The 20,776-nt window shown below is 35.2% G+C and overlaps 1 protein-coding gene across 1 annotated transcript in view; it reads left to right on the top strand.

The window, feature by feature from the left end:
- Positions 1-7,682, top strand: part of EIF4E (eukaryotic translation initiation factor 4E) — a 42,180-nt gene extending 34,498 nt beyond the window's left edge. Inside the window, exons 4-7 of the mRNA XM_090267956.1 lie at positions 630-693; positions 1,800-1,913; positions 3,455-3,594; positions 7,415-7,682. Of these exons, the coding sequence (XP_090124082.1) occupies positions 630-693; positions 1,800-1,913; positions 3,455-3,594; positions 7,415-7,529 (433 nt within the window). The 3' untranslated portion in view covers positions 7,530-7,682. The remainder of the gene's footprint in view (positions 1-629; positions 694-1,799; positions 1,914-3,454; positions 3,595-7,414) is intronic.
- Positions 7,683-20,776: the final 13,094 nt, after the last annotated feature.

Genomic DNA, 20,776 nt, shown 5'->3' with positions numbered 1-20,776 from the left:
ATGTTACTCTGTAACATTGATATATGGGAAATAGTTTAGAAATAGAGATTCCAAGGTCTACCCAATATGAAGGGTTAAAAATCACAAGGTGCAGGGCTGGAAATTGTGTTTTTGTGTTTTAAAGCTCTCCAAATGATTATTATGCTCACTAATAAAAGTGATGGTGTTTGGAAACCATTGGTCTGTTCACTCTTGGATACCTTCAAGGATAATAATGTTAGCTTATTTCAGTCATACAGTGCCGATGGTCAGAAAGTTATCTTGCTTTCTTTCCTTGATTTGTCTTTTTGTGTGTGTAAAACTGCTCATTAGCCTTGTAATATTTTTCATTTACTTAAAGCGGCCTCTCTGCTCTCTTCCCAGTTTCTTATATATACATGTGTATGCATTGAGTTAACTAATACTCAAATTTGTTAGAATAAAATTATTAAAAATATTTTTTAAGTCATCAGATGTTGATTCTTGAACTAACCATTATTAAGATCTGTTTGATCCATTTCAGAAATTGAATCCATAGAGAAAAACGTGAACATAAACTTTTATCTTATTAGATTTTCTAAATGTTATGTAAGCACCTAAACTCTGCATTACATATTCTATGTGTATAATTGTCCTTTTCTTTTACCTAGTCTATACAACCATATCCAGTTGTCTAGTAATTTAATGCCTGGCTGTGACTACTCACTTTTTAAGGTATGCTTAATTGGTGATTTCATATATATATATATATATATATATATATATATATTTTTTTTTTTTTTTTTTTTTTTTAAGATTGGACCAGTCAGGTATTCATTAAGAAATCTTGCCACAAACTTAGTAATGGGAAATACGCTGTTGACTGAAGAAAAATTAAATTAGCTTTACTAGGCTGAGCATAAATATATTTAGCTCTGTTTTAGTATCAATAAATGAAATTAAATGAAAGTCTTACTCTATGGGCACATACTGTGATTGATTTCGAAGGGAGCTTTGATCATCAAATCCAGTCTCTATATATTTGAGTAGATTGAAGTTCAGAGTTTGTCAGGAATTTTTTTTTTTTTTCACTGTGTGGTTGCCTCTTACTTGTGCCCCCAACTGGGGACCTGACGTGCAACCTAGTAATGTGCCCTGACTGGGAATCGAACCAGCGACACTTGACTCGCAGGCCGATGCTCAATCCACTGAGCCACAGCAGCCAGGGCTAGGAATTTTTTTTTTTAATTATAGTTTACATTGAGTATTATTTTGTATTGTTTTCAGGTGTACAACATAGTGGTTAGACAACCACATACTTTACAAAATGGTCCTCCCTTCCACCTTCCCCACCCTTTCAAGTACCCACCTGGCACTATACACAGTTATTACAATGTTATATTTCCTATGCTGTACTTTACATCCATGTGTGTCACAAATTCTTAACATGGGGTACCTGGGTCCTGATATATTTTTAAATGGGTTTTGTTAGATATTAGGGGATGGGGCATTTTTAATTCTCTGAAATTGCATATGTGTGTAAAATTTTGCATATAATTTCTAGGTATAGAAGTGTATGTAGCTTTGAGAAGCTGTATTATTCAGAATGTTTGAGAACCTCCAAGTTAAATAAAACCCAATGTTTGATAGCTGATAAGTCCTTAAGTCAGCACTCTAATTTTGCAACCCCATGCCTCTGGCTGTATGCCTTTTTTTCCACTACATCAGTAAGAGTTTTATGGGGAATTAAATAAAGAGTTGACAGGGCATTCCTTGCCGTTTCTAGTGATGATCTCTTAAATAACAATATTAACTAATATTGTTGTCTTCTAACATTGTAGGATGGTATCAAGCCTATGTGGGAAGATGAGAAAAACAAACGAGGAGGACGATGGCTAATAACATTAAGCAAACAGCAGAGACGAAGTGACCTCGATCGCTTTTGGCTAGAGACAGTAAGGTTTTAAAATTTTTTAAATTTTGGAGTACTAAAACTAATTTATATTATAGTTTACATCAGTTAATTCATCAGAGGAGATAAGGATGCCTACTCCAGAAACTGTAAGCCAGCAATTAATTTTGTTCTATCCTTTGAGTCCTGTATATTGTACATACCGTGAAACCCCTACCACATTACAAATCAGGTATAAAGTGATTGGCAATTGATTCTAACCTTCCTCAACAAGCTCATTCTGATCATTCTGTTAATTTCAAAATTATAGGACCTTACATTTTGTATAATGTAAGTTTTTGCAAGCCTCTTAAGGTGTTGTTTTGTACAGTAAACGTTTTGGATCAGTGAAGCAAACAATAAAATTGTAGCTTATTAGCATATAGCTTATTTGTTGTGCTATATAACCTGGAACTTTCTGCTTGTACATATTAAATATGAGGTAATAGGCATTTTCTACAGTGAGAGGTTCTAAATCCCAAGCTTTCAGTTTTTTATTTCCTTAGCACTTGGCACAGTGTCTGCTTTATAGTTTGTACTTAAGTGAAGCAATTAATACCCATTTGGGTGACTGATTTTTTTTTTTTTTTTTTTTTAAAGAAGAGACTTATTTTGCTTTTGGGGGAGATTATTAGTAAATACTATTTTAGAATTCTACATTAAAAAGTTGTGAGTTTTGCAAGATAACAGACATTCTAGAGATACATGGTGGTGATGGTTGCATATCATTGTGAATATACTTAATGCCACTGAACTGTACAAAAATGGTTAAAATGGTAAATTTTATATTAATGTATATTTACTGCAATTAGACACTGGAAACTGTTCATGAAAAATAACAAAAAGCGGAGATGATTACTAAGCAGAATAGCAGATGAATATTAATAAAATAACTCACCTTTTATACCTGACATCGTTTGTACAGTTAGCTGAAAAAGTTAAAAGAACTGTCAATGTTCTTGATAATAACCAAAGGAGCAAGTGAATATTTTAGAAGTTAGAACAATGAACTATATACATAAAAATAATATAGACATCCAAAAGGGCAACTCTTGATTTAAAAACTTAGTTTTGTATGTTCAGTAGTCCCTCTCTATATCGTGGTTCACTTATCGTGGCCTCACTGTATCGCAGAATTTTAAAAAATATTATATTTAATTATCGCAGATTTTTCACTACATTGCGGGATTTTGCGGTACTGTATATGTATGTTGTAAAAGTTACGTAGGTTTAAGAGTAGAATATGTTTAAGAACACAAGTAATGTTTATAAAAGTGTGGAAAAGGTTAATAAGGGAGTGGGAACGGTTTATAAGTGTGTGGGAAGGGTTTATAAAGCCTTAAAATATATATAGATACTAAAATAAATGTAAGGTTCCTACTTCGTGGATTTTCACCTATCGCGGGGGGGGGGGGGGTGGCGTCTGGAACGTAATACCCACAATAAGTGAGGGAATACTGTATACAATATATGAGAGACATTTGCAGTTGAATAAGCTGTTTATAATTTATTGGATGTAATTTGGGATTGGGTTTTGTTTTTAAGCTGCTGTGCCTTATTGGAGAATCTTTTGATGACTACAGTGATGATGTATGTGGAGCTGTTGTTAATGTTAGAGCTAAAGGTGATAAGATAGCAATATGGACTACTGAATGTGAAAACAGAGACGCTGTTACATATATAGGGTAAGTTTTACTATTTGTGTATTTCTTTTAAAGTATAATCAAATGCAGAGTACTTTTAAAAATTTTTTATTTGTTTGTTTATTTATTTATTTTTAGAGAGAGGGGAAAGGAGAAAGAGAGGGAGAGAAACATCATTGTGTGGTTGCCTCTCACGCCCCCAACTGGGGACCTGACATGCAACTTAGTTATGTGCCCTGACTGGGAATTGAACCAGCGACACTTGGTTTGCAGGCCAATGGCAGAGTACTTCTATTTGTAGCTTTAGAAATACTTGGATTTGTAGATCATTATTTTCCTTGTATTGTTTTCATGAACGCTTACCTATTTTGGGCATGTAGCATATTAATTTATCAGATGATAATATAAGTCCTTTTCTAGTTTAAAATTATAGTGCTAAGTGTATAATACTCATAATGTAGTATTTGTAAATATTGTATGTGTATTTGGTGCCTGTGTATACACTGTATATACTACATTTAAATTAGTAATACTTTTTTTGTGTGTGTGTTACTTTTAGTCCCTGGCTGGTTTGGCTCAGTGGATTGAGCGTCGGCCTGCGAGCTAAGTGTCGCTGGTTCGATCTTCCAGTCAGGGCACATCAGAGAAGGAAAACTCTGACTCCAAAAAACCTCCGCTGCCTTGCGGCATACCTCTTCAGGGGAAAGGCTAAGGGAGTAAACCCCGACAGAAAATCCGGAGCCGGAGTCCCTAAGGCGGTTTGACGTTGTAGTCAACACCGGCAACTCCTGCGGCGCACCTGAAGCCAAGCTGTATTGACTCCGTCTTTCCCTTGGGCCCTTCAGCTGCGAAGAGAGTGGGGGGTCTGCTGCATGGGCAACAGCAGACCCTCCATATCACCCTGCCCAGGCTCTGTAGCTTCAGCTTCACTGGAGAGGACACTCCAGCGTCATCGCAAGATGTCGATTCAACACGGGAGGAGACAGATACCGTGTCACTCCCGAGTCGGACTGCACAGCCATTCTCGGCGGTGCAGATAGACTCTTAAGAAGCTACACCATCGTCTCTCGAGACGGACGGCTGCCGACGACAACGACGTTACTTTTAAAATTTTTTCATTGTATTCCTTTCCATTGCCTTTTAGTCCCCTTACACTCCCTTTCCCCCACATTCACCATACTGTTGTCCATGTCCATGTGTCCTTTTTCCTTTTCCCTCAATCCCTACCCCCTTGTCTCCACTCCAACCCCCATATTTGCCATCCTGCTCTCTATCTATGAGTCTGTTTCTATTTTGCTTGTTAGTTCAGTTTGTTCATTAGATTCCACATATGAGTGAATCATATGGTATTTGTCTTTCTCTGACTCGCTTATTTCACTCAGCATAATGTCCTTCAGGTCCATCCATGCTGTCTCAAAGGGTGAAATTTTTTTTTTTTTATGGCCAAATAGTAATCTATTGTGTAAATGACCCATAGTTGTTTTATCCACTCATTTGCTGATGGACACTTGGGCTGCTTCCATATCTTGACGATTGTAAATAATGCTGCAATGCTTATGTTCTTTTGAGTTAGTGTTTTTGGTTTCTTCGGATAAATTCTCAAAATTAGTAAGATTTGATTTTAAATTTTGTGTTAAAATTAAGTACTGGTCATAGCTAATAAAACTTTATCCTTTGTGATTTTTCAAACATGAATTCTCCAATGAATCCCTTCTTAATTAAAAGATATGGGGATGTTCTAGGTTTTATTCTACAGGTTTCTGTAAGAGAAAGGGGTTGATTGTTGATTTGTCATATTTCTAATCTTTTCTGTGAGCATCAAAACATAATTGTGGGAATTTTATATTTCTTTGAAAACAAAGAAATTAACTATGAATTTGTTTCCTCAGAAAATTTTGTTTCAATATTAAAAGCTTTGAAATCTTTATTAAAATAACCATTTGACTTTTAGGGACAGTTTTTTTTTTCTTTTTTTTTTTAATTTTTATTTATCTATATTTAGAGAGAGGGGAAGGGAGAGAGAAAGAGAGGGAGAGAAACATCCCTGTGTGGTTGCCTCTCTCACGCCCCCACCTGGGGACCTGGCCTGCAACCTAGTCATGTGCCCTGACTGGGAACTGAACTGACTACCCTTTGGTTCGCAGGCCAGCACTCAATCCACTGAGCCGCACCAGCCAGGGCTTTTTTTCTTTTTTAAACCCATCCAAGTTGTGTGGCTCAGTACACTTGCTTTCTGGCATTTTTAATGGTTTAGTATAATTGAGGGAATACATTGTGTCATAAATATAAACCTGATGAATAAAGGTTATAATTTTAGTTATCATAAAATTGTTTTTAGATCAGGTACTGTGAAGATGAAGGCATCAAGGGAAGGTATCGAAATCTTCTGGAGGGTAGAGTATAAATAAAACTGTCGTAGTGGCATATTTGAGAATTTAGCTCTCTGACAATGTATATCCCTTTATTTTTATTTAATTTTGATGCTTATTTTTGAAATTTTTTTTTTTTTTTTTTTAGAATTAAGGATCTAGTTTCCTTGTCATCCTTTACTCTCATATCCATTTTCCTTATTAGTTGCAACCAAACAGCCTTATTTTTGTTCCTCAGCCTTCAGATGTGCTTCATTCTCTTGGCTTTATACTTTTGACCTCTTGACTTTTAAAAGGAAGATTTCTATAATTTCAAATGAAATTAACTCCTTATTATACAATACCACAGCCCCAATACTTATCCTCTTCGGCACTTAACACATTCTTAAAATAGTGTCACATCTTATTGAAGGTTAAGTTGTAGAGTTAGTATTTAAGGCAGAAATGAGACATGTTCTAAATTACCCAGAAAATGAGATAATTTGTCTTCAAAGTGTTTAATTTTTGTGTGTGTGCAGTCTTGTAATAGGTGTGCTAAATGTAATTGTGCAATAATATTCAGTATTTACTAGGGTTTATATGTAAAATATAGCATCTTATTATATTTTAAAAATTTTATTGTCAATATTTTTTTAATCCTCAACCAAGGATATGTTCATTGATTTTAGAGAGAGAGGAAGGGAGAGACAGAGAGAGCGAAACATGGATGTGAGAAACATCGATTGGTTGCCTCCTCTATGAGCCCTGACTGGGGATCAAACCTGCAACCTTTTGGTACAGAGGGCCATGGCTCAACCAACTGAGCCACTTGGCCAAGACTAATTGTAAAATTTTAATTTCGTTTTTTTTTTTATTCTCTCCTGAGGACATGCCCACTGATTTTTAGAGAGAGGGAAAGGGAGGGAGAGAGAGGGAGAGAAACATCGACATGAGAGAAAAACATGCATTTGGTTGCCCCTTGTACGCGTCCCAAACAGGGACCAAACCTACGATCTAGGTATGTGCTCTGACCAGGATATTGAACCAGGATATTCAATATATGGGACAACACTCCAACCAGCTGAGCCACACCGGACATGGCTAATTGTAACATTTTTAGATCCGAGAATTTAAATAGACATGTTCATGTAATTGATTTTATTTTTGATTTTAATTGTTGTGTTATAGCTCCACCATGTATATCTGTGATTATTTGTTTGTAAATAATCAAATACAAACACTGAGCCCAGGGGCTGCTCTTGCTTTGCTTATTATTGATTTATTAATAATTATCACAGTACCTGATACGTAGTAGACTCTCAAATATTGGTTAAGTCATTAACCAAGATAGTTGTGAAAATGAAGAACAAGTTTTGCTGAAAGGAAAAGGATATGCAATTTCCTTTTTCACTCAGTAGCCTAGATATTTTTTTAGTATAAAGAATAATAATACTGAATTTGGTGTGTGTATGGATAGACGTTAATGGCCATTTTTCTTCTTTTTCTTCTTTTAGGAGGGTATACAAGGAGAGGTTAGGACTTCCTCCAAAGATGACGATTGGTTATCAGTCCCATGCAGACACAGCTACTAAGAGCGGCTCCACTACTAAAAATAGGTTTGTTGTTTAAGAAGACACCTTCTGAGTATTCTCATAGGAGACTGCGTCAAGCAATCGAGATTTGGGAGCTGAACCAAAGCCTCTTCAAAAGCAGAGTGGACTGCATTTCAATTTGATTTCCATCTAAATGTTGCAAAGATATAAGAGAAGTCTCATTCGCCTTTGTGTTCATCTTTTTTTTTTTTTTTTTTTTTTTTCTTTTTTTAAGTTTTGGCTAGAGTGTCTGCTTACCCAATCAAAGAATTACAGTACACATCGTCCCTAGAATCCATAAATGTGTTTCTGGCCCACTCTGTAATAGCTTAGGAGAATTATCATTACAAACATTTTACCCATCCAAAAGTTGAAAAAGAACTTGCATTTCTATACCTTACAGGAAAAGAATTCTGTTTATGTTCCATTGTATGCGGGAGCATATTTTGCTGGTTTGAAAGAGTATGATGCATACAGTTTTCTAGCAATTTTCTTCTCTCTTTTTATTTTCTTTCCTTTTTTTTTTTTTTTTACAGCATTATCTTTGCTGTACTCTTGCTGATGGCTGCTAGATTTTAATTTATTTGTTTCCCTACTTGATAACATTAGTGATTCTGATTTTACTTCTTCATTTGTTTGCTTTTGTTTTTTTCCTCATGTAACATTGGTAAAGGATCCAAGAATATGACACAGAGGTGGAATAAACATTAATTTTGGGCATTCTTTGGTAATTTTTTGGTTTTTTTATAACTACAAAGCTTTGCTACAAATTTATGCATTTCATTCAAATCAGTGATCTATGTTTGTGTGATTTCCTAAACATAATTGTGGATTATAAAAAATGTAACATCATAATTACATTCCTAATTAGAATTAGTATGTCTGTTTTTGTATCTTTATGCTGTATTTTAACACCTTTGTATTACTTAGGTTATTTTGCTTTGGTTAAAAAATGGCTCAAGTAGAAAAGCAGTCCCATTCATATTAAGACAGTGTACAAAACTGTAAATAAAATGTGTACAGTGAATTGTCTTTTAGACAACTAGATTTGTCCTTTTATTTCTCCATCTCTATAGAAAGAATTTGTACTTCTTATTGCAAGCCAGTCTCTATTGTGTCTTCTCTTGTAGTGTCTTCCCCATGAACAGCGTAAGTTTGGAGCACCAGTTTGATTATTATGTTTATTACAATTTTTAATAAATTGAATAGGTAGAATCACATATGTGAAATTAAATCAATGTGGCTATCTTTGTTTTTTTATAAAGTAAGGCATAGTCCCTCAGTTTTAGGTAAATCATGTACTCCTAATATGTTATAAGAATTGTGATCTTGGTGCATCACCATTTGATTGGTAGGAATAGTAGTTGTAAAACTTGGTTGCTGTGTCAAAATGAGAGCATAGGGAAAGAGTACAGGTGGTGTGGGCATGTGCATTAAGAATTTTGTTAGTATTCCTGTCTAGGTAGAGTGGAATAAGACATTTATATTGGTATATTTGTCTAGTATGGTTTTTAAGTAAACTTAAATTAGATCTATTTTTTGTAGGTATTATTTGAAAGCAAATTTGAAAACATGTTACCTATGATATGTAATTACAGACTTTAGATGCAGTGAAATGAAATATGGCTATCAGAGAGAAAAGATTAAGCTGAACTATAGGTAGAATAAAAATCATTAGTTTAGAAGAAAATTTGTCTAAGTGAAAATGGAAAAGCTTGACAAAAATCCTATATAAAATAAAAATGCAATTAATAGTAATGATTTCATTGAAGAATTTTAAAATGGTGTAAAGGGTACTTATCACAGGCTTCCATCTGAGTACTCTCGATAACCACAGACAACTCTTGTTCATTGTTCTAGAAATACTGACTCTTGCGTTTATAATCTTAATTTACTGTACCTAATACCTGCTATTTAAGCTTAAGTGATTGGTTAAGGTGATTTGTTGTCTATTTATATGTGTAGTTGTGAGCACTTCAAGAGCTTGCTTAAAAGCACTGGTGGTGGTTGGTAATGGTGGTGGTGTGTTGTCAGAGGGTGGGACTGAAGTTAGTATATACCTATTAAGTATGAACACTCTGTTTCCTTAATTTTAAGATGCAGTCCATTTTAACAAGTGTTTGCCTTTAGGGGTGGAGGAAGAATAATAACTGTACAATTTACATTTTTTTAAACTCTGACTTACAGCATTTGATTATCCTATCATTGCTATTTTAGAGTCACAAAATCAGTTTTTAAGTGATTTTTTTTTTCCCCCCAGTGGCGAGTGATAAATAGTATGAGTCACTTTTGGCAAATGCCAATTAAAGTATTATAGTGATGTGCAACTTTTCTTAATTTAATTAGCAGCTTTTCTAAATATTAGAAATGAATATATTTTCATAATAGAGAATTAAAATAATCTTTAACAGATGAATAGTAAGTAGTTCATTGTAAGGCTGTGATATATTACATTTACCCAGTTTAATTGTTAATCTAAATTCTATAGGAGTTGAGGCATACTGTGTAAGAATTAAATAATTACAACACTTATATAGTACTATATGTCAGGCAGTATTCCAAGTACTTTACATGCACTTTAAGCTACACAATAATCCTTTGACATAGCTGCTGTTATTTCTGTTTTACATATTGAAGAAACAGAAGCATTGAGAATTTAAGTCCCTCCATAGCTTGTAAGTTATAAGTGTGAGTTTGAGTCTAGAAATTTGGTTCCAGAGACCCTGTAAATCACATTATGTTATCAGTAGTGTAAATCCTATCTGGCAGGCTATATGTAGTAAATTGTCAGTTTATAGGCCAGGTGTATAGGTTATTTCATCATACTTCCTTTTGTATTGAAATTTGCATTGGATTGAGAATCTCCCTGGCTCACTCTGATAGCAGTCCATTAAACTAATCACTTGGGGGCGTTTTGAGAACAGGGAATTTATAGGTTAAATGAATATTTTCATATATAATTTTATGTGTCTATATCCTATTCTAAGATAAATGACCAAATAAAATTTTCATGTTGATAGCAATTGAGATTCTTAAATGTTAAAGATTGCATTTAAAAAGGATAATTTTAGCCCTGGTCAGGTGGTTTTCATTTGGCTGGAGTATCCTATGCACCAAAAGGTGGGTTGGAGCCCCACGTGGGTGATCTCTCTCTCTCTCTCTCTCTCTCTCTCTCTCTCCCCCCCCCCTCAAATAAATAAATATATCCTTGGGTGAGGGTTATTTTTTAAAAGGATAGTTTTAACTTACTGAAACATTTACGAAGTTTCATGTCTTAAAATTAAAACAAATTAATGACAAGTCTACTTTTTGTCTGTTAATGGATTGTCTTTATTGTTGTGTAGGGGAAGAAAACAACTGAATTTTTTCAGACTTAGAACCTCTAGATAAATGCAAGATTTTAGTTGAGATTGACATTAAAAAACAAAACTAACGCAGTGCTATCCAGCATCTCAGACTAATTCAGAAATTGAAAGTGTTTAGAAACTTCTATAGCTGTTCAGTATTGCTGTGATATTAAAAGTATGTGATTGTTTTTCTAGTAATTTTTTAAAATATATTTACAAAAGTATGTTTCTGACAATGCAGTTTGTTTGAGAAACACTACTCTTAAGTGGTTTTCCTCAATAGCCGAAGCCAGCTCATTTGCCCATTAGTCTCTAAAGCCACTTGGGTTTGTTATCTCTCCCCATTTCCTCACAACTAATGGACTTAGTGTCAAAATTTCAGTCCTAATCTGCAGCATCTTTCAATAATATTCTGTGGTGTCCTGCTTACTATTAATTGGAAAGTAGATGTTAGGCTGCCTTCCTAGTGTCTTTAGTTTAGATTTGAAGATTCATTCTTCTGACTTCCACTGCTGGAAGCAAAAGAAATCATGAGCAACCAATCAGGTATTGTATTTGTATTCTGTGTTTCCTAAACACATCTTTATATTGTTGTAACCAGTTTACTTTTGTTTATAAGGGTATTATTTTCTTGCTTTATTTTTGCTTTTAGCCTTTGGGCTCAGTTTTGCGTGAATGGTCTGTGCATGATGGCCTGACATTTAGTTTTGGTATAGCGTACTCTATACCTGCAGCATAATGTTTGTCCCAGCTTGCCCCTGCTTTGCTGTGTTTCCTTGTGTCAGCGTTGACCTATTCTTACTCTTCTGGGTCTCACATACTGCAGTGACCTGCACTTCTAGTATAAGGAATTTGTGATTGCGCCAGAATAATATTTAAGGGAATCTTAAGTTCTTCAAATACTTTTTCTCCTTTTAGGAAATGACTGTTTACCTCCTCGTGTATTTTTTTAAACTGCTGCTATTTATAAGGGTTCTGTCTTTAAATGTTTATATCTTTCATCTCTACTATTAGGTTATCTATCCTGTCACTGTTGGTGACAGTGACTTCCAAATCTCTGTCTTTAACCATGACCTTCCTCTTGTGCTTCAGATCCATGTTTCTCTGCCTGTTGGATCTCGTATGTCAGGGGTCAGCAAACTAACTCATAGGCCATATTTAGCTTGCATTTTGTTTTATAAATAAAGTTTAGTTAAATACGGCCTCGTCGTTTACATATGTCAGTGGCTGTTTTTGTGCTGCAGTGGCAGAGTTGGGTTGATTGTGACAGAGACTGGCCTGCAAAACCTAAGATATTTACTACCTGGCCCTTTATAGGTAAGAAATGTTTGCTGACCCTTTTCTAAATGTTTTATAGTGATGGTATTGATAAAAACCAAATATCCTTTTTTCATTTTCTTTCACTTCCAGCAAACCCCATTTAACCTGATGGCTTTATCAGTAGAGTCAGCTAAGTGTGGTTTTGCATTATTTACTTCTCACCCACTTAGTGTCTCTGTGTTCACTGCAGTTTCTCCTGATTGCCCATTAGTTTCTGGGTTCTTCGGCTAAAAGACATTCCAACCGACCTCCCAAGTTTTCGCCCATCTCCTCAAATGCTCATTGTTTATCTGCAAATTAAGACGTCTGCTCTTTAGAAAGCAGCCAAGGTAACTAGGGTTCTCAAACTGGAAAAAACTGGAACTTCATGTACTTGTTATCAAAGTGATACTTGGTATTTTAAATTACAAAAACAATCGCAAAGTGATTTCTGACTCATCCAACAAAGCTTGTTCTTACTCTGTAGGACTGACTGTCTTACTAGTGTATATCCCCTATTACCTAATTAGCGCGTGGTATGCATTTGTTTACTCCTTGCATTATTACAGAAAGCAAAAATATGAACACAGGTGGAAAATACGACATCAAAAGTAAGGGTAGCACGCAAAATGCATTCTATAAAGCTCGTCCTAGAGACCAAATGAAAGGGAGAAGTGAGTAATTCAGTGATGTTAATAATGCTTGGGCAACTGCCATTTATGGGACACAATTTTTGGTATGTTATCTAAAGGTCAAAGGAAGACTGTATCCAGTAGATATTCCACAGTAAGATTAAAGGGAAAAACAGCCACCTGCTCCAGAGAAGCATACACATGCTTTGAACTTCAGACAGTCTGAGTTCAAATTCTAGTTCTATTAATGTCTAAACTTAGTCAAATTAAAGTTGTCATTGTACGCTGATGAAGTGATGTAAATTACAGTTCTGTAAATGTAATTGGATGGGGCACTCGACCACTCTGAAACCCAAGTTTGTAATCCAACCCAATATACACACTCTCAGGGTGTAATGTAATGATTTTTTAAAAAATTTTATGTGTTTGTTTATTTTTAGTGAGAGAGAGGAAAGGAGAAAGGGAGAGAAACATCACTGTGGTTGCCTTTCACTTGCCCCCAACTGGGAACCTGACGTGCAGCCTGGTCATGTGCCCTGACTGGGAATCGAACCAGCGACACTTGGTTCGCAGGCCGACGCTGAATCCACTGAGCCACAGCAGCCAGGGATGTGATTCTTAATGTAATTTATTTATTTATATTTAGGGGGAGGGGAAGGGAAGGAGAATGGGAGAGAAATATCAGTTGGTTGCCTCCAGCATGCCTTCAACCAGGGACCTGGCCAGCAACCCAGGCACAGACCCTGACTGGGAATCAAACCCACAGCGTTTTGGTTCTCAGGCCAGGAGTCAATGCATTAAGGCACAACAGCTAGGGCAAATAATAGTTTTTGATGAAGTGAAGTTATGTGTTATCCCTGCAGGTTGGCTATGTATATCAAATAGTATGTACTTTTTGGGAATTCTGTTCTGAAGCCACTCCATGGGCTCCTTAGGCTAACTGTTCTTGTGTTCCTAAAATATGGGCCTGTGATTAGGGGCATGGTAATTGCTACATAAATCCTTTAAGTCTGTTCTTTAGTCTCTCAGACACAGCACCCCATATGTAAAAGCAAATGTATCATTGTACACTCTCAATGTCCTGAAATACAATTAATGGAAAATATAACTTTCTTATCCACTTTAAGAAAAATTAATAAACTTTCTAACTAGAGAATAATAGAGATGATAATAGGATACTAAGAGAGGGGAAACCAGAAGGAAGTAGTTTTTAGTAATTACTGTAGCCCAAGTGTAACTACATAATGAAGTATAACAATTGAATCTAGCTGGTATCACACTGAATGTAACAGCTCAAGTTGAAGCCATTAAGTTACTCTGAAATGGTGGACATAGTAAAGTTCTGGACAGAAAATATCTTTTCTCAATTTTCATGTAAAATTCAGAGTATATTAAATGTTTGCAAAAATTACTTGGTGTTAAGATAATGTTAGATAATACAGTTAGACTTAGAATTTCAATACTATAAACAGGTTTTACATGAGCGTCAGGATATTTGAACATCTTTGGGATCCAGCCCTTGGGAACATAGATCTCTTAATGCCACTGGTGGTGTGCCCATTGAGAACCAGTTCTTTAGATTGATTTTGTCTTTTGAGTTTAGATTGGTTTTTAGACTTCTGGGCAAGTGACTGAAGATGTAGTTATGTGTGTAATCATATGCATTAGGAGCAGAGTTTAAGGTTGCCATTATGGGTGTGTGTGTGTGTTTGTGAAAGTTGAGCTTGATAAAGACATGGACCTGAGTGGGATGTCATCATATCTGCAGAGATGGGTCTAGGTTCTACTGAATGAGTTCTAAAGCACAAAAAGCATTTTTCAAAATATTCTTACTACAAACTACAATAAAAAATACTCTTTAGCCCTGGCTGGTGTGGCTTAGTGGATTGAGCGCCAGCCTTCAAGCCAAAAGGTCACTGGTTTGATTCTCATTCAGGGCACATGCCTGGGTTGTGGACCAGGTCCCCAGTTGGGGCAGTGCAAGAAGCAACCAATTGAAGTATCTCTTGCAGACGGCTGTTTCTCTCCCTCTCTCCCTCCCTTCCCCTCTCTCTAAAAGTAAATAAAACCTTAAGAAACAAAAGAAATACTCAAATTGTGGCTTAGTTTATGTATTATATACCTAAACAAGTTTCACAAAGGTGTGCTCAACTTTACCATAGGCAATGCTTTCTGAAACTTTCCTGTGCTAGTCTTTTTTAAATTTAATTTTATTTTTTTAATTCCGGTCTCCATCTTCATCTAGTCAACTAGTCATGGTCTGCATTTTGAAAAATACCCTAAAAAATATCCCTGGTAAAGTGAGCCTATTAAAATTATAAAGAGGTTTATACCAGTTGGTCACATTAGTCATAAAAATGTCATTTTTAAGCCCCAATTGTTTGTTTATACTTAGTTATTTTAACTTTCAATTATCCTCTTACACAAATATAAAATAACTTCCTAGATAACTTAACGAGTTATCTTACCACATGGCACTGTTAAATCAGTTAAGTAGTTAAGACATTGCCAAAAGTACAATATTACTGGTTTTAGATAAGTGCTCTGTGAGATGTCTTTTTGGGAGAGAGGCAGTAATTACATTGCAGGGCTGCTTGCTTTTTTAAGGCCTCAATTCAAGACAATAAACCCAGGTCATTTGTAACAATATGAATACTTAACCCTTGTATTGCAAAAGAGCCTATATATTCATCTTAGCCAAGTGTTTCAATTCACTAAGTTACAATTTTAAAAGGTAGAGGGATTATACACATTAATTTTTTTATTCCATTGGAATTCTGCTCTATTAAAGATATTTCTTATTACTCAACCTCCCACAAGTATTAAAGAGCAGACTCATAGTCTTTCAACAAATATTTATTGAATGCCTATTATGTGCTAGCCGTTGCTAAGCGTGAATAGACTGGAGAACAAAATAAACATGGTTCCACCCTCATGAACACTATAATCTGTAAGTTTATATAGTTAAGTGTGAAAATACATTTATTAAATGCTTACTATATGCCAGACTAATTAACTAATGAGAAAGCAGCGAAAATCTCACTTAATGAAGCTTTTAAAAAAATATGTTGTAGATATGTTCATCTTTCCCCTTGTATTCCTAAGTTTTTGCCTTACACAAGTCAACAGTTATTTGATGTTAAAAAAAAAATGACTATTTTCATTGTGAATTGCATGCTTTATCATACAGAGAAATTGCTGGTATTACTCATTGCAGTAGATACACCTGCCCTGAATCCGTTCTCTCCAGGAACTACTGCTTCTTCCTATTCCCTGAAGTGCATGTGGCTTTAGTGTAGGTTAGGATCTTAAATAAAATAGATAAGTTTCACTCCAGACCAGTAATTAGTTACTTTTGTGTGAACTCTGGATAAGTTTTTTTTTAAACTTTTGTTTTGACATAATTTCAAAGATAAAGAAAAGTTATAAGAGTGATACAAAGAATTTCTATATACTCTTCACCCAGATTCATCAAATGTTAGCATTTTACCATATTTACTTTATTCTGTCCAAATCATTTTTCTGAACCAGTTAAGAATAAGCTGACATTCTCCTTTGCCTCAAATATTTCAGTGTTTCCTAAAATAGTATATAGTTCCTCAAAGCAAGGATATTCTCTTACATAACTATAATACAATGATCAAAGTCAGGAAATTAGCATGACTCCAATAGTATAGTTTATAGATCTGATTCAGATTTTATCAATTCCCAATAATTTCCAAGATAGCAAATGAAAATCTGTGTTACATTCAGTTGTCATATCCTGTTAATCTCTCTTAATTGGTCACAGGTCCTCAGTCCTTTCTTTTAAATCAGGAACAAGATCCACATGATTCTTTGATGTAGTTTACTTTTGAGTACAAAAATAATTCCCAGCCCTGGGTAGTTTGACTCAGTTGGTTTGAGTGCAGTCCTGTAACTGAAAGGATGTGGGTTTGATTCCTGGTCAGGGCATATACCGAAGTTGAGAGTTAAATCCCCGTTCATGTGTGTACAGGAGGCAACCAATCGATGCTTCTCACATTGATGTTTCTCCCTTCCTCTCCCTTGCTCTCTCCCTCTCTAAAAGCAATGGAAAAAAAAAAAAAAATGTCCTTGGGTGAGGATAAAAAAAAGATATGAAAAAAGGATGTCCCATGCATATCTTGACCTCTTGTACTTTCTTTACTTCGGCTCTGAAGTGTGTGATTTTTCCAAGGAGCACTGATTTCTTTGGTGCAGAATAGAATTTAGTAACCAAGATCTGGACAGTTGGTTTATTCATTGCTATCAGGGTGTCTTGCTTATAAGGTGTCACAGCAGAGAGCTAGGACATGGAAGCATGTATACACACCTACACATCTCTAATTCTACATTTTTTTAAGGTTTATAGGTTAATTTTAAAAATAATTATACATATATAGCTTAAATCTGAGTTGACACTGATATCTCTAAATCCAACTTGAACTTCACAAGGGTTTTTGTGTTCTCGCTTTTTATGTGTATTAATTCTTTTGTATGTACAGTGGGAAAGCAGAGTATCAACATTGACTTGCTTGTTCAATTCTAGAATAAACAAAATAGTTTCATAATTGCTAGCCTATGCCTTTGCAAATTAAAAACCTAAGAATTCAAGATATGTTTAGAGTTTATTTTATCTTTAGATTTAGGGCATTTGATTTAAATGCTGTGTTCAAAACAAGTTCTCCATTCCACCCATCCCTTCCTTTGATGTAGCTTTTATCATTTGAAATGACATTTTGTTCATTTGTTTCCTTTTGTATGTCCTTTTAGGCCCCCCTGCCCCCATCATTTCCTATTTTTCTCCTCCCTTCCCCTTTTTTCCTCTTTTCCTCTCCCACCTTTTCTTCCCTTCCCTTTTCCTTTTCCTTTTCCTTTCTTCTTCCCTTTTGAGTTCTCCCTTCTCTCTTTCATCCTCCCACTTATTCCCTTTCTTCTTCCTTGCATATGTAAAACATTAACATGGTTCCAAAAGTCAGTATGGTTTATAAAGTTGTACTGAGAAAAATGACACTCTCCTCCCCCCCAATTCCTTCTGGTCTTTCTACCCCATTCCTACCCACTCCTGTAAATAAGCAAACTCATGCATCTTGTGAGTTATCCTTTCCTTCATTTCCTTTTGCGTAAAGGAATAGAAACATGTATATTTTACTTCCTCTTTTTTCTTGTGCAAAGCATAGCATACAACAAATATCTTTGGCACTTCGTTTATTTCACCTGACAATGTAGTCTGAAACTTGTTCCAAATCAATTCAGAGATCTTATCCTTACAGCTACAGAATACTCCTCCATTGCTTGACCCATAGTTGTATCAACCACTCTCCTCTGCATGACCATATGCATTCCAATATGTGCAATTACAAACACTGCTGCAATTAATCATGTTGTGCAGTTAAATTTTCATGTATCTTCAGATTAAACAACTAGAAGTGGGATCGTATCATTAAAAGGTAAGTGTATATAGTTTTATTAATCCATTACGGTTTGCATCAGTGTGCATTGTTGCATGCAGTGTATAAGAGTGCTTGTTACCTCATGGCCTCATCAACAGAGTATGTTGTTAATATTTTAATATTTGCCAATGGAAAAAGGAGAAATGCTATTTTAGTATAGTTACAATATTCTCTTATTTTGAGTGATGTCAAATATATTTTAAGGACTAGGTGTGTTATTTGTGTGTGTGTACACACACATGTTTTTTTAAACCGTGTCTTGCCCTGGCTGGTGTGCCTCAGTGGATGGAGCTCTGACCTGTGAACCAAAGGGTCGCCAGTTTGATTCCCAGTCAGGGCACATGCCTGGGTTGCAGGCCAGGTCCCCAGTTAGGGGTGCATGAGAGGCAACCACACATTGATGTTTCTCTCCCTCTCTCCCTTCTTTCCCCTCTTTCTAAAAATAAATGAATTTTGTCTTTTACCCATTTTATTTTCAAGTTGTTCCATTCTGGTATTTTTCATAGCTCATCGGGTAGTCACCAAGTAATCACATGTGCAGTGAGGTTTGAACATTGCTACTCTATTTATATAAAACGTAATTTGGCCACATCTTGAGGGTCTGTCCATGGTGTCTGTGTGCTTGTGCATGCACATGTGCATACCCCAGAGTCGAGGAGAATGTGTAGTCTGGTGTTTTAGTCTCCTGGTTCCAGTTGTTCCTGAAGACCATATATTTTCCCATGCTTCCTGACTTTTCATTTCATAATTTTGCATTCTGTGAGCAAATAAATCCCTCCCCCCAACTTTTTCTCTTAGATTAGTTGGATTTCAGTGGATAAGAGAATTGCCTGAAGAAAATAATCATTTTATTCTTGTTTTACTATAATTTTCATATTCTGTGAAGGAGTATTCTTCATTGGTCAGTTTTGCTGTTTTTCATTTTATTTCTGATAGTAACTTTGACGTGTTCATTTAAAATTATTTAGTGAATTTTAATGTAAGTGTATTTTTCTGGCATTTCTCACATTTTCTTGTGGTGGGCCTTCTTGATACCATTAAGCTGTCTACTCCTTTTTGCCTGTGACAGCCTTCACTTTAGTTCTTACACTGGTTATTGTAAAGAAGGATCTCCATTTAGGGTTCTGGTGTATTTCTGCTAGCGCTCTCTGAGATCTGCCACAACTGAGTGGTTTCTTGATTTCTTCTATAAGGTCTCAGATGCAGAACTTATCTATGTTTTGATGTCTTATGAATTATACTTTTTCTGTGTTTCAGTGAGAAAGGTCATAAGGTTTTCCTCGTTCCTATATTCTTGTTGCTTTTGTACAGCTTCCAGGAAGAGAAAAGTAAAGATGCTGATTTGCATAGCTACTTCACATCAGAAGTCCTTATTCTTCTTCATTGTTATTTCATTATGAGTAGGAGAAGAAAGGGAGATAACTTTATCCTCAGTCTATTATTTTCAATTGGAAACCAGATTTTGGTCATTTTAAATTTTTTCTGAGATCATCTGTCTTTAATGCAGAAGATAAATTTATTGTTATTGTTTTTGTCTTGGGTAATAGTCATCTTTTAGTTTTTTATTTTTAATGCTTTATTGTTACTTTTTTCAGTATTTTGCTTTTGTGTTTCTAGAATGTGTATTTTATTTTTTATTCTTGCAGCGTATATTCTTAAACTTGTGTTTTGTTCTTTCTCAGTGTTGACCATTCCATGACATGTAATATTTTTAGCCCCTCCTGTTTAAGAAAGTGCTTCAATTCTTCCAATTCTCAGTCTTTTTTTAAAGGGCTAGATTAATTTTAATACTTTTTTTAATGATGTCTATTTTCTCACTGAGTAGAAGTTTTGACAATTTGCAGTTTTATAATCACATTTACAGCATTTAAATTCATCTCTATTTTTTCATATTTACTGCCTGAACCTGAACTCATTTTTCTAAAAATAATCAAATCAGCTTTATTATTTTGATCTGACTATATAAATGATATTTGCTGATTAAAAATGAAAGCAATTTATAAAAGCATGAGGACTGCTGTCAATATTTTGATGATCAAATTTCCATGAATTCATAATATGCAGCTAAACATAGAGCTAGTCAATATGTTGGGCTGCAGTTGACCCAAATATTTGACTAAAAGTAATGTCAACAATAGAGGTTTATTAATTAAATGTATGACATAATAAGAAGACTACATGTTGACAGTTACAGGACTTAGAGCAGCTTAGTAAAGTCAGGGCTTTGGACTGGCTTCTCTTGATTTCCTTGGTTTTCCTGTTACACTTTACAAGATGGCTCTCACAGTTCCTGCCATAACTCCCTCTGATGATTATGTTCAAAAGCAGGAGCAAAGAACAGCTGGTTCTCCTGTTTCTCTTCAAGAAGAAAAGAAATAATTCCTAGGAGACCCTAGCAAATTTTTACATTGGTCAGGTTACATGGTCTCGTTTCAACTGCAAGGGCAGCTGGGAAAGAGGACTTCTGGCATTTTTGGCTTCTGTATGGAGAGAGAGAATTTGATATCAAGAAAGAATGACAGGGAATGGCTGTTAGACATCCTGTGTATCTGG

This window comes from Furipterus horrens, unplaced genomic scaffold (assembly GCF_987537825.1).
Source record: "Furipterus horrens unplaced genomic scaffold, mFurHor1.1.pri manual_scaffold_2, whole genome shotgun sequence".
Lineage (NCBI taxonomy): Eukaryota > Metazoa > Chordata > Mammalia > Chiroptera > Furipteridae > Furipterus > Furipterus horrens.
This window is presented reverse-complemented; position numbering and strand designations above follow the sequence as displayed.